General features: G+C 34.7%; 1 protein-coding gene across 1 annotated transcript in view; it reads left to right on the top strand.

Annotated features, from left to right (window-relative positions):
- Nucleotides 1-7,431, top strand: part of Trdn (triadin) — a 372,838-nt gene extending 365,407 nt beyond the window's left edge. The window contains exons 36-38 of the mRNA XM_040758270.1: nt 439-477; nt 2,251-2,289; nt 5,110-7,431. Of these exons, the coding sequence (XP_040614204.1) occupies nt 439-477; nt 2,251-2,289; nt 5,110-5,249 (218 nt within the window). The 3' untranslated portion in view covers nt 5,250-7,431. The remainder of the gene's footprint in view (nt 1-438; nt 478-2,250; nt 2,290-5,109) is intronic.
- The last annotated feature ends 5,673 nt before the right edge of the window (nt 7,432-13,104 follow it).

Below are 13,104 nucleotides of genomic sequence, written 5' to 3'. Positions count from 1 at the left end.
GATCATGAGTATACTGTCTTTTTCTCTCTGGACATATTATTTACACATTTTTATATATTAATCTTCTATCAGCTATATGGTTTGCAAATATTTTATTTCATTTCATAAATTGTATTTTTTACTCTCCTAGGTATTTGCTTTGTTGCTTAGACATATTTTGATGTGATGTATCCCATACTTTGATGGGATGTGTCCTGTATTTTGATAATGAAGTGTGCCGTACTTTGATGAGATGTGCGTCATGTACTTTGTCCCTATGCTTTTGGAAGCAGCTCAGTGCTGCTCCCAATACACCCATTTCCCAAGTCAGAATGCTTGAACTAGAAGCTGCATTTAGATTATGGACCTGTCACTTGTTAAAATCTTTAAGAAGAGTATTTTCCCTTGAGCAACAAAAAACATTTAAACTGTGATTTACTTTTCATCTTTGTATTCTAGAAGATTCCAAAGACTTACCAGTTTCAAAAAAAGACAAAGGTGAGTCTGTTACCTTTGTTCATTTGCACATTTTCTCTCAAGGATGTAATGCTTTGTTGTTTGTTGTTCATTTGTTTTAGTTTAATGTTTTTGATCTTTTGTTACAAGTATCAACATTTATGTGGCAGACTTATTTGTAATAATTCTGTATTTTTATAAAATATGCATTTCCTTGCATATTGAAGAAGAGCTAGATGGACATTATTTAAAAGTAACAATCATGTATTGTGTAACCTACGGAAATATTCTTTAAATGCATCATGTTTATTGATAACAAAATCATCACTTTATTGAGTGCAAAAATATTACGTTGTCAAAAATTTCCCTTAATTAAGAAAAAAGTCACCTATAGCAAAAGCCTTCTCATAAAGGGAAAAACAACTAGGAAGGAAGAAAAGAGAAGACCTAGAAAAGACACACACACACACACACACACACACACACACACACACACACACACACACGAAGTGCATGCACTCAGAAAAAACTTGCTATCTCCAGATCAAACATTTCCAAATGTTTTTACCTGGAAAGTGAGAGTTGGAACTAGTTTGCTGAGTGTCATTGTTTGTTGAATGGCTCCTAGCTTCTGAATTCAAACTGCTACAACACAGTCATTTTCTGTTCTACTTATAATATATTCTGTGAATAGCAAAATTTTCCAAAAATTCTTCTTTCTATGAAGTATGTGTTTGTATCTGGTCCTGGACTTCATTAAAATGTGAAAAGCACTGCTTTGAGAAAAGGCACTGTATGATAAATGGGTACCCAAGTCTTGCAAAAATAAATTCTATATTTAAGCATGTATTAAGGTGTATTCTGAAAAATGTATAAAACTGCTGTGAATGGCAATTGATTCTGTGATTTATGATACAGGTATTCCTTTTAAAACTATACTTAGACCTACAATACATTCTGTCAATTCCAATACTGAATATATATTCAAAGGAGACAAATTATTATCACACAATTATACCTGCACTTCCATATTGATTACAGCACTATTTACATAGCTACTGTATAGAATGAACAAAATGCCTGTTTGTGAATAAAACGTAGAGGAATTATGGCATGTATATACAATGGGTTATTATTCAGTCAAAACCAAACCCAACCAAACAAAAATACACACAATCTGTTGTCTGCAGCAAAATGGATGGGTCTGATGGACATTGTTTTAAGTGAAATATGAAAACTGCCACATTCCATTACTCATTTTTAAAAAATAGAACCCAGTTGCATACAGGAACAGAATGAAGCAGTTGTGATAAACAGGAGACAGCAGAAGAGAAGTAACAAACGAGTTAACTAAAGAAAAACAAAACCCAAAATGGAAGAATTATGCTTTCCCATTGTGCACTGGAGTAGTGATTGTTTAAAACAGCCCACAGGACATTTTGAAATACTAAATGAAAAACACACTCTCCAGTACACAAGAATGACTGACCTCCAAAAAGTCAGAATTATTTCTGTAGATGCTACCTTTACTACTTAATACCTGACTGTGAAGAAATGAATGTTTGCCATTCATCAGCACCCCACACCAAAAGGGCCAGCCTTCCTGTTTGTAAAATTGTCAAAAGGATGTTTCTATACTTAGGTATTCATTTTTATAAGGAAAGTCTAAATTGAATCTAAATAAAAACCTTGAGTGTGTAAGGAGGGTAATTTCTGCAACTAAAATACAGGGAAAGTGTATAAAAGACTAAAGCCATGTGCTTGCTGTATATATCTGCATGTATTAATACTTACATATTAAATTTTCTCCACTAGAAGTAACTGCTGATGCACCTTCCCCAAAGAAGCAAAAAAGTAAGTTTAAAATTAAATTAAAAAAGCAACTAACTCCTCCAATAATACAGACACTACTTAGAAGTTTGAATGTAGAGTCTCCCAAGAACAGCAATTGAAAAAAAAAAAGATTTTTAACAATGGGTTGAAGAATAACCTTAAGATGAACCATGTATATCTCAAAGAGAATCTTGTCATTTTTGTGTCAGGAAAGAGGTGCAAGGTTGAAGTAACTCCAAGTAATGATTGAAATGGCATTCATTGCAAACCATTCTTCACAATTCTGATCCTGGGCTTTCTAGCTCAATCTTGCTTATACGTGAGCTCCTGTCTGCTGTATGACAGATCAGTAGAAATGAGGTGCTGAAATTCTTTAAACTAAGTTTTTAAAAACGTAGAAATAGGTTTTTAGAAATTCAATTTCTTGGAAATTCACTCCCAAGATTCAAAGCTCCTTTTGACATTCCTGGATACCTGGTAAGCTGTTAACAGCCACTCTCTGAGATCCTTGATTCTGGAATGCAATTACTATTCACGTGCAGATCCAAAACTCAATGTTCAAAATTCTCATTATCCCAGTGCTTCCAAATTAAACATTTTGTTCAGATGGGAAAGCAACATATCATGGATCCACATAAATATTAAATAAAGCCTTCACCAGCCAAACTAGAACCAGTAATTTATAATAGATCCAATGAGGTCATCAGGAATAATGCTTTAAAGTAAAGAACTGAACATTTATCTGAGAAAAGAATTACTATAGGATTTGCATGGCTTTCTCCATGCCTTCTGTAGGAATTTGCTGAAGTGATTTATTAATTGAGAGGTTTGGATATGCTGGGAGTGTTGTTGGTGTCACTGACTTAACTGCAACATATAAAAGAGGATTACTAGGAGGCTTTATACAATCAGATTGTGAGAAACACAATAATATAAGCTGTCTTGATGTGATAATTTCAGTTACCATAGCAAAATTCATGAAATTTAATTATGATCCAAGCTACCACACCCTCCCAACTGATAAACTATTGTTAATAATTTTCAACTAAATTGCATCAATAGTTGAAATCTCTTATTTCATAAAGAAGCATTAAAAGACAATTCAATAAATAGATGTGTCCTCACTAATTTTCTTTTTATCTTGTCTGTGTTAGAAACTGGGTGAACATGCAAGTAATGTCTCTGTATTGTTTCTCACAATTGAGTGTGAATCTAAATTATCTCAACATAAGAAGAAATGTAATCAAAAGTATCCAGGCAAGGTTTCTACTACCAGTACTCTAGATGCTGAGACATGGTTATGATTGCCTTGAGTTCAAACCATTCTGGGACACATACTAAGTAACCCAGAATAGCCATTGTTACAGAGAAAAACTTTTCCTCAAAGACAAAGCAATATAAAATTAAATTAAAATTAAATGCATTATTGTCCAATCTTTTTCAGTACAGATTTCCAGTCATGGAATTTATTATCTCAAAACAGTTTTACCATATTTATCCTAACACAGTAGCTGTATGTCCTAGTCTTCATGAGTCTTTAATGTAGGCTCTAAAATTTTTAGAACTATTAGTATTTTAATCAATAGAATTTACAACTCCAGTTATATGCATATGCCAGGACAGCACCTGCATCTGCAAATTTCAAATGAAATAGACCTATCATGAAGAGGCTCTTGAATTTTAACGCCAGAGCTGTTATTTTGCACTGACTCGAACAGCTTTTTTTGTTACTTCATCTAATTCAAGCTCACTGCTATCATCATCTCCACAGATTTAGATAAAGAGTATTTGTGCCACCAAAGTAGAACAAAACAGAAAGCAGGTTAATTTCTGAAAACCTGGTTACTGCAGCCAGGTAAACTCTAATCACTAGTCTTAGGATACCCTTAATATGACTCATGCCTATAACCTCAGAGCTTGGGAGGCTGAAACAAAAGAAATCTGGTGAAGCCAACCTAACAGGTATTACTACTTCTTTCAGGTTCTTTCCCCCAATGCTTCATTTCATTCATATGAAATTAATCATCTTTCCTATCTCCTACACATCACTTCTTTTGGTTGGCCTTTTCATCCGTGGCCATCTGAAAAATGTCTGTAATTGTTTGCAGTAATACACATGGACAGATTAGAAAATAGTGGAGGGTCAGTAAGTTTGTCTGTGATTACAGGAGAGGTGTTCTATCTCAACACAGCTGCCTCTAGGGAGACCTGGTTTAACATCCAGAGCTCAGGTTCTGTACACTCTTCACATAATATTTGCACTGCACTCCTTAAAAACCAATGTATTAATTAGGTGGAGGTGAGGATAGGCATCGTGTGTGTGGGTGTAAGAAGACACTCTATCAGGAGTTGATTCTTCATTTCCATTATATGGGTGCTGGGGCTTGAGCTTAGTCCAGATTCACAGCAAACATCTTTAACCCAGAGTCATCTTGCTGGCCCTGTTCTGTATTCGTTTATCCTCCTTGTGTTCCTCTATGCTTGAATCGTCTGCATTAGAACATTGACAGAATAAGAAAACTGGCTGTCTCTGTAGATCTCACACCTTCAGAGTTAAGATAAATGAAACAATTCACACACACACACACACACACACACACACACACACACACACACACACACACACTATGCTGGTTCATTTACTTTTCTCAATATCCCCGTCATGATTTCCGTTGTTTTGATTTTATGCTTGAAGAACCCAAGGCATAACTAAGTTTAGTTATGTCCAGTAGCTCTCTGACTATAGTTAGGGACTAATCTACTGTGCTGCAGTGCCTCAGTGTGCCTGCTTTGTTGCTGCCCAAGTCAAACTTGTAACAAAAATCATGCTCTCTTCCTTAGATCCTATCAGTTTCTTTCAATGCGTCTACTTGGATGGATACAATGGCTATGGATTTCAGTTTCCTGTCACTCCTGCCCAGCGTCCTGAAGAGAACTCTGGCAAACCCAACTCCCCAGGACAGAAGCAGCAAGGACAATAGACACTCATGCATGACCCTGACAACTGCATTAATGTGATGAAAATGGATACTCCTCTTTAGTCCATGGTGGCACACCCAATGAAACTATCCAATGTGGAGATTTCTTTGAAAACATCCTTCTGCCTGTCATAGATAGATGGCATGGACAAAGGGGTTGACTAATAAGCAAATGTGTTGGAGGGTCTAATGCTCAAGAATTTTCATGTGTGTCTGTTGCTGTGGGTGGAGTATTTACATTCAGTTGTTAATATTCACTGAAAGGTTACATTGAAGTTTATTTCGTACTGGTCTTTTAAATGTAATTGGCCAATTACAAAATGAAATTTCTGGTTTCAGGTAGATAATTTTTAAATTGGTAGCATACTATGCTCTAGGCTTAAATAGTACAGAAATATATATAAAAGTTGGTCTTCTGCCTCATGTGAGTAAACTCAGTTTACCCAAAGACCTATGTATATCATTACATTCATGTCTGTTTCTAGTTCAGTTGTGGCAAGGTTCTATAATAGGTATGACTCACACCAGGGTGTTGTAAGTCCCTTGTCATATTCTTAAATCTCAAAGTATCAGATAGACAGGACATGACAAAGAACAAATGCTTGATGAATCTTATTTATGAGGTTTGTCTTTGCCAGTTAAGACATTCTCTCCTGTAGAACTACACTTGCAGTTAAGCATGTCTGATAAATTTTTGTTTAATATGCAAGTGAAGGAGATAAGAAATTTTCACTTCTCTAGATTGTTCTCCAGTGAAAACATCAGCTGGGTGAATGTTTAGATCAATCAACAATCGTGGGTGACCGAGTCAAACACAGTTTATGTGTCAATACATTCTTTCTGTGAAATTAAATGTTTTCTTTTTCAAATGGAAACAATACAAATGATGTAAAAAGTTCAAGTGAGACATTTTGGTCCTAGATATACTCATAAAATGTCTTACTTTCTTTTGACTGACTGGATATAAACGCCAGTTAAATGGATGGCAGTTTTTAACTTACTAGTCCATGTGTCTCTATAAATAACTGTTGAGAGTGTTCATCTTCATGATGATACAAATACTCAATTTTAATGAACTTTTCTTATAAACTCTACAAAATATGTCTGTAATTTTTCATCACATTTCCAGTTGCAGCTAAACTTACAGGAAATGACCTGAAATATCATTACTGGCACTATCATTAGCTCAGCATTGGCTGAGCTACTCAGTAAGTGAACTAACCCTGTGACTGGTTTTCAAACAATGCAACCAACTACACTTCTTGAAATCCAAGATATCAGTCAGTTTTATCACTCTTTTGGTAAGGCGTGGATCTTATACTTAGCATTAATGCTGAAATGTCAGCAATTTTTGTAAAAAAGGCAGTTTTAATCAGATGCTGATGGACTTAATTCACACCAAAAAGCCAACACTACAATGAACTAGATTAATGGAACCACTTGGAGGGGAAGGGAGATCTGGAAATACATAATTTCAGATCTGAGCAGATGTACCACCTTCCAAAGCTCCTTCATTCAGTAACTCAAGTTTACAAGGATGACAGTGGATAAATGGCTCTCCTTAGATGTGATTTCACCTATTCAATTTCCTGAGTCAAGAAACAGAGAGCAAATGTGACAGTTGTTTTACAATTCATAAGACAGGATAGATTATCCGCTATGATATTATCATTCAGAGACTATGTCCTAAGCACTTAGTCTTTCTAATCTTTGTCAGGTACGTACTATATTGTGTAACAAAATACAGCAATAGTCTCTACCTAGTGCTATTATGGCACAGTAAATGACTTGGAATAATTGCTAAATGGGCTGGGGCTGTATCTTCACTAGTGAAGGAGAATCATCAAAACAAACAAGCCAATACTTCACAGAACTACTGTGTCTTAATATAGATATGTTTGAAAATATATTCTGAAATTATGATTTTGGAGATGACACTAATTTTATCTCCATGGGTTTTTAAATATCATCATCTATTTTCTTTATGAAACGAATTGATAAAAATTAACAGATGTTGTTGTAATTGTAGATTTAGAGAAACCAATTATGATGCAATTAACATTAACAATAATTGTTAAAGTTTGCCTGAAATTTTAATGATGGCTATAATTTGAAAATGTCATTTCAACTATCATCTGTTTCTATCTTTACATCAATAAAATATTTCTGGCCCTTTTGGGTTTAATGGTTTGTATTTTTCAAAGAAAAAAACATGGTTCTCTAATTCTCCATTTTAAAATTTCCTTGATGGTTTATGCTTTGATGGTCAGAATTTGTGTCTGTTAAATTGTCTAGTGGGTGTGAGTCACCATCCCCAGCCCTGCACACTCCCATCTTTCACTCCATTTTGATATTTGATTTTGATATTTGATACAGAAAATAAGAACACCTTTTTAGCCCATTTTTCTTATTTCTCTACAGTTACATGTATTCTGTGAATCATAATTCAAATGTAGCAAAAGTAATTTTGTGTGTTTTTCTCATGAAAAGAACATTCTGTGGACTCATTATGATATATTCTTGTCTAAACTCTTAAGGGAAATATTTCAGAACTGTTAATGCATATTTAAGAAATCTGTCTATTTCATTGAGTAATCTTTCTGAATAAAAAAGCAAGAAGAATAACAAATATTGCTGGAAGAAAATTAAAAATTCATCAAGCCCAGCTGACATCTTCAGAAAATGAAAATACTCCAAGAGACAAAAAGGACGTTTCTAAACAGATCAATGTGAGAAATGTGTTCAGTAACTAATCATATCTAATTTCTATTTTATTAATGGTGAATGGAATTAAAGGAGAGCGCAGCCTTCATAATAATTGCTTCAGAGAGGAAGCGATACCTGTGGATATGCCTTAAGTTACTGGAAATTTCACAGCTAGGTCTTGAACCTTCTCTAACTCTCAAATGCCCTTGACTAGGTCTTAGGGTAGTCTTTAAATGTGTATTATTTTTAAATTATATTTGCATTATCTGTGCAATACACCTGTGTGAAGTAGTGTAATGGTTAGTACAGATACTGAGACCAGAATAGGACTTTAGAGTCCCTTAAGGTTAGTTATAGGATGCTGAGTGCTGCCCATTGCAGATGCTGGATACTAAACGTTGGTCTTCTGGAAGAGCACCAAGTGCAATTAATTGTTGAACCATCTCTCTGGCCCCTTGGTGTTTCATAACACCCTCCAAATCTATATTAAGAATTATAATACATATTTAATCTTCTATGGAAAGACTGACTTTCTTCTGCTCAAAAGCTGAGGAATGTCTGCCATGTGCATTTGTCATCATCAACTGAAGCAAAGAGAATGAATCTTAGAGGGCTTAGGTAAACCAGGCAGTGTTTGCATATGCCTGTAATCCTAGCACTCAGGAAGCAGAGTCAGGAAAATTTCTAAGTTTGAGGCCAGCCTGGTCTACAGAGCAAGTTCCAGGACAGCCAGGGCTCCACAGAGAAAGCTTATCTTGATTTATACACAGGAACACAGACACACAGACACACAGGCACACGCATGCACGCACACACACACACACACACACACACGCACACACACACGATAAGGGAACTCCTTATTAGAAAGACAACTTCAATGTGAACTCATATCATTTGTAGTCTGTCCATATCTGTCTTGAGCTATGTGACCCCCCATGAAGTATCCTTGTGTAACTCAAATTTCTTTTTGTTATTTGAAGATGTATTGAGACATGGGAACCCAGAAAAACTTTCCAAGAACTCTTCTTGATGAATTCTTTTCAATGTTATGTCAGTGTTCTCCTGTTTCTTACTCCTCATTAGTCATACATAAGACATTCCGATATTCCTGTAGGTATTTTTCTTTGTGCACACAATAAAGAGCTGTAGTTCCCGCAAGCTATTTAACTATATAAAATATCATTAGTCACATCATTCAAAAGCCCCAATAATTGCCTAAAATCAAAAGGAAGTAATAAGTCTGTTTAAATTGGTTACAGTTTCTCCAACGATACCAAAGATACAACCTAAAATTAAATGTCTATATATTATAAAATGCAATTGAGATATAGAGAAAAGCTCAGAATGAATTAAGTGAATCATTCCTAATTCACAGCTATGAGTCATACCTGCCCCAGTGGATAGAACATGTTTACAAAATGTTGAGATCCAAGAGGGAAATTCCAGGTTCTTGTATGGCCCCACCTGGCCTTCAAGACTTGATATCACCAATCCCTTTAGCTATGAGCCTGTGTCAATAACTACTGACATGAATCAAGTCATTACTGCTATTTAGCTTTCTAATCAGCATATCCGGAGCTTACTTACATAGTTTATTCACGTACCAGTAGATTTTCTCATGCCATTGAGTAGATGTGCCAGGTATCTCTGATTTGAGATCAAACTGCTGAGGCAAAAAAACCCTCCTGCGCAGAGGGCCTCTTACTCTGATGCTAGGACCAACATGAGTCATGATCAGCTCTGCTCCTCTGTTCTTCAAATGAATATAAAAGTCCCTAAATAACAAGAACCTTCTCTGTCTCCTATTGAGAAAGCACCTGGTCCAGTAATGTTATTGTTCAGACTGTTCAGCTTCTAGTTTTGGTATTCAACAATCCAGATGTTCCCTGCACTGGAAACCTAGTGTGGCTAAACAGCATGAACCAAAGTATCAAGTGAAAATGAGAACTTTTAGAGCCAAGCACAAAGGTGGGAACATTGCCACTGGCAAACACAATTTTGCTTTTCAAAAGAATCACTGTTTTGTGTCTTGTTCTTGAAGTGAATATAAACCAATGACAATAGACTATCCTTCACCCCACTCAGTCAGCACTCTGCATAAAAAGGTGAGATGGAACATGGACTCGCATACCCCAAAGTCACTGACATAAACTCTGGACTAAGTGACAGGTCTCAAAGGATTCCAGCCATCTGTTTAATGGGTTAGTGTTGAAATAAATGCAAGTTATAGAATCTCTAAACCTGTAACATTGTATTTTCCCTGTTTCTGTCTCTCTCTCACACACAGAGACAAATGTAAACCATCTATGTATGTTTAATGTAAAGAGGGATATAGTTGATATAGAAACTGTACTCTTTACATAGAAGACAATGCTTTGTATAAGTTTATGCAAACTTAAGGGGGGGCAGTGCAACTAGTAAACAGATCATTTTCATCTTGTGATATTTATATTTCAAAGACTATTTTGAGTACATTCACTGGTTTAAAAACAAAATGGTTTTAGAAGTGAAGAGTAAGCATACTCTCTTCCTGTTCTTGCTGTGTCCATCCCTGTTCATCCCTTCAAATCCTACAAGGAGTCCTGATTGTCATTGTACGTTTTTGTTTTACACTGTTACACAGAAAGCAAGTGTACTCTTACTTTTTTCTTACTAAAACATCATTTACCTCCCTTTCTGAACAACATGGACTAGATCACGTGTCTGTACCAGTTCTCTACAAAGCTTCATTTTCAGTTTCAGGAAAAAGGCACAGAATGCTCTCCTGCCCACAGTAACTTGCAAGTATTTCAAGTACAAAACTACACACATCTAAGCAATCACAGCCAAGGTCAAATATAGCCCATTAATCGCATGCCCAAAGCCTCGTTCATATTCCAGTCACTACTCCTTGGCAACCACCACAACCTCTATCATCATAGAATTTACTGTTTTGACTTTTATTTGAAGAGAATAGTAAATGTTGTAGTTTCTATGCCAAGTTTCTTGTCTCAACATCACAAATGGGAGACACGTCTATTTTAGTGCAAATGTAAGTAATTTATTCCTCTTTAATTGTCTGAAATATGAAGGGAATTATTTATATAATCTATTATGCAGCAATTAGGTTGTTGCTGAATTTGTCTAAAATGGTATTCTAAAAAATACAATGTAGTGTATTTAATACATGTGAATAGACATTATACACATGAGTGGAATTGCTGCATTTTTAAGTATGACAATATTCATCTTTTGTACATGCTGCTAAGCATTTTCTAACTAATTGTTCCTAATGAAACTTCATTACCATAATGTAAAGGTCCCTGTTCCTCCAGACCTTTGCAAACACCTGCTAGCCTCTTATTTAATGTGAGTATGAAGATAAATATGATTATCTTTAAAAATTAGATTAACCTGGTGACTAGTGATTTGGAGAATTATCTACCTTCTGTGTTAATCATTTGAAAATCCTCTTTTATGTACAACCTAAGATTTTTTTAAACTGTTGTTAGCTGTATTTTTGTCATTTTTCAAAATACGGGAATCCCTGCTCCTACTTTAAATCCTTAATTAGTCATAAACATTACAAATGTATTCTCTTACTCTGTGATAATAATTATGATTTAACTTTTTAAACTAAAAATAAACCATTAATAGTACTCTTTAAGACCAGTGATTTTAACCTACAATTAATATATTCTTTAGCTATGCTATCAAGAAAATCATTTCCCAATCTATAAGAAGGAGTGAACTGATGCCCTAGTGTACTCCTCTGGCAAGGTCTCATGTGTAGCCATCGGACTATGTGACTCTCAATGCCATACTGGTTCTGAAGATGTCCCATATGTCATACAAAAAATTATGTCATATGTGACTAATACAGTGGTTAAGTCACTATTCACCTAAGTTGCATATCATGTAAATACATGTATATAATAAAGGTATTAACTTATCTTTAGATTTATTTTAAACAGAGACCCATATGTACTAATTACTCTCTATACAAAACCATGAATCTGAAATTTTTCCACGCTGCTTCTTTTCCACTCAAACCAGCATATCCTGGTTAAGATGGGGTTTGGGGACTATCTTGGGTAGCAAGGAAATAATTAAAACAAGAGAGAAATAAGTAAAATATGAGAAATAATTTTCAAGTTATCTGTGTTTTCAAACATGATATCTTTGACACTATCTCTCTGTGACCCTTGTGTCCTGGGTCCATCCCATTGTTTTTGAAGGCTTCAGGTAGGCGTTAGCTAATAGTGTTTTCTTGATTGTGAAAATGCAAATTCCACAATAAAAAAATAAAATCAGGTTTATCTTTCTGACTTCATTTGAGACTGATTATTCACATTTTATAGTCATTTTTCCCTGTGTTTCAAAGATCAAAGGATTCTCACAATTTTTACTCTAGGTTCATGATCCAGCTGGGTCTCTGAAATTAAGCTCCTTTGCATTGAAAGCAAAGGAGGAGAATGTGATTGTGTTTATATGAAGGAAAGGGAAAAGGGAAATGATGTAGTTACAGTTTTAAAAGTAATAGAGAATTTTTAAAAATCAAAATAAATTCTGTCAATAAATCAATTAACAGCTAAATACTCTAATAATGAAAAGATAAACTGACATTTACAGAAATCGTCATCTCATCATTATCAATCTAGTGAGAAATTTTAAGAAAAGTAGCAAAAATTATTACACAAAGTATTGTTAATGAAAATGACCCATTTAAGTAACTTTTCTTAATAATCATGTACCTTTGTAATTAAGAGTAATATATTTGTTTCACTTCAAATAAAGCTTTAATATTGATGAATAATCACTGATTTTTTCTGATGGACTAAGAAATTTTAATGTGCAGCATTCAATTGCAGAAATATGGGAGAATTATGCAATAATTTTAATAGTTCATATTTAATAGCAATAATAACCTGAAGGTAAACTCAAATTTTTATCTAACTGTGGAATATAGAAAATATTTTAAAGGAATGGAAAGGCCATGCTTCACACCATTATCTCCCTCAGCATTACATTTATGAAAAGTCTTTGGATATTGCTCCAATGGAATCTTTCCCTAATCTAAGAAAAATACTTTTTTATTTCATTTCTCTCTCTCCCATCAGCATTTATAACTGCTTGTCTAAGGGGAAGGAAATGTGTCATATGATTGTCT

Source organism: Mesocricetus auratus, unplaced genomic scaffold, assembly GCF_017639785.1.
Source record: "Mesocricetus auratus isolate SY011 unplaced genomic scaffold, BCM_Maur_2.0 Super-Scaffold_100018, whole genome shotgun sequence".
Lineage (NCBI taxonomy): Eukaryota > Metazoa > Chordata > Mammalia > Rodentia > Cricetidae > Mesocricetus > Mesocricetus auratus.
The sequence above is the reverse complement of the archived record's forward strand: the minus strand, read 5'-3'. Positions and strand labels throughout refer to the sequence as shown.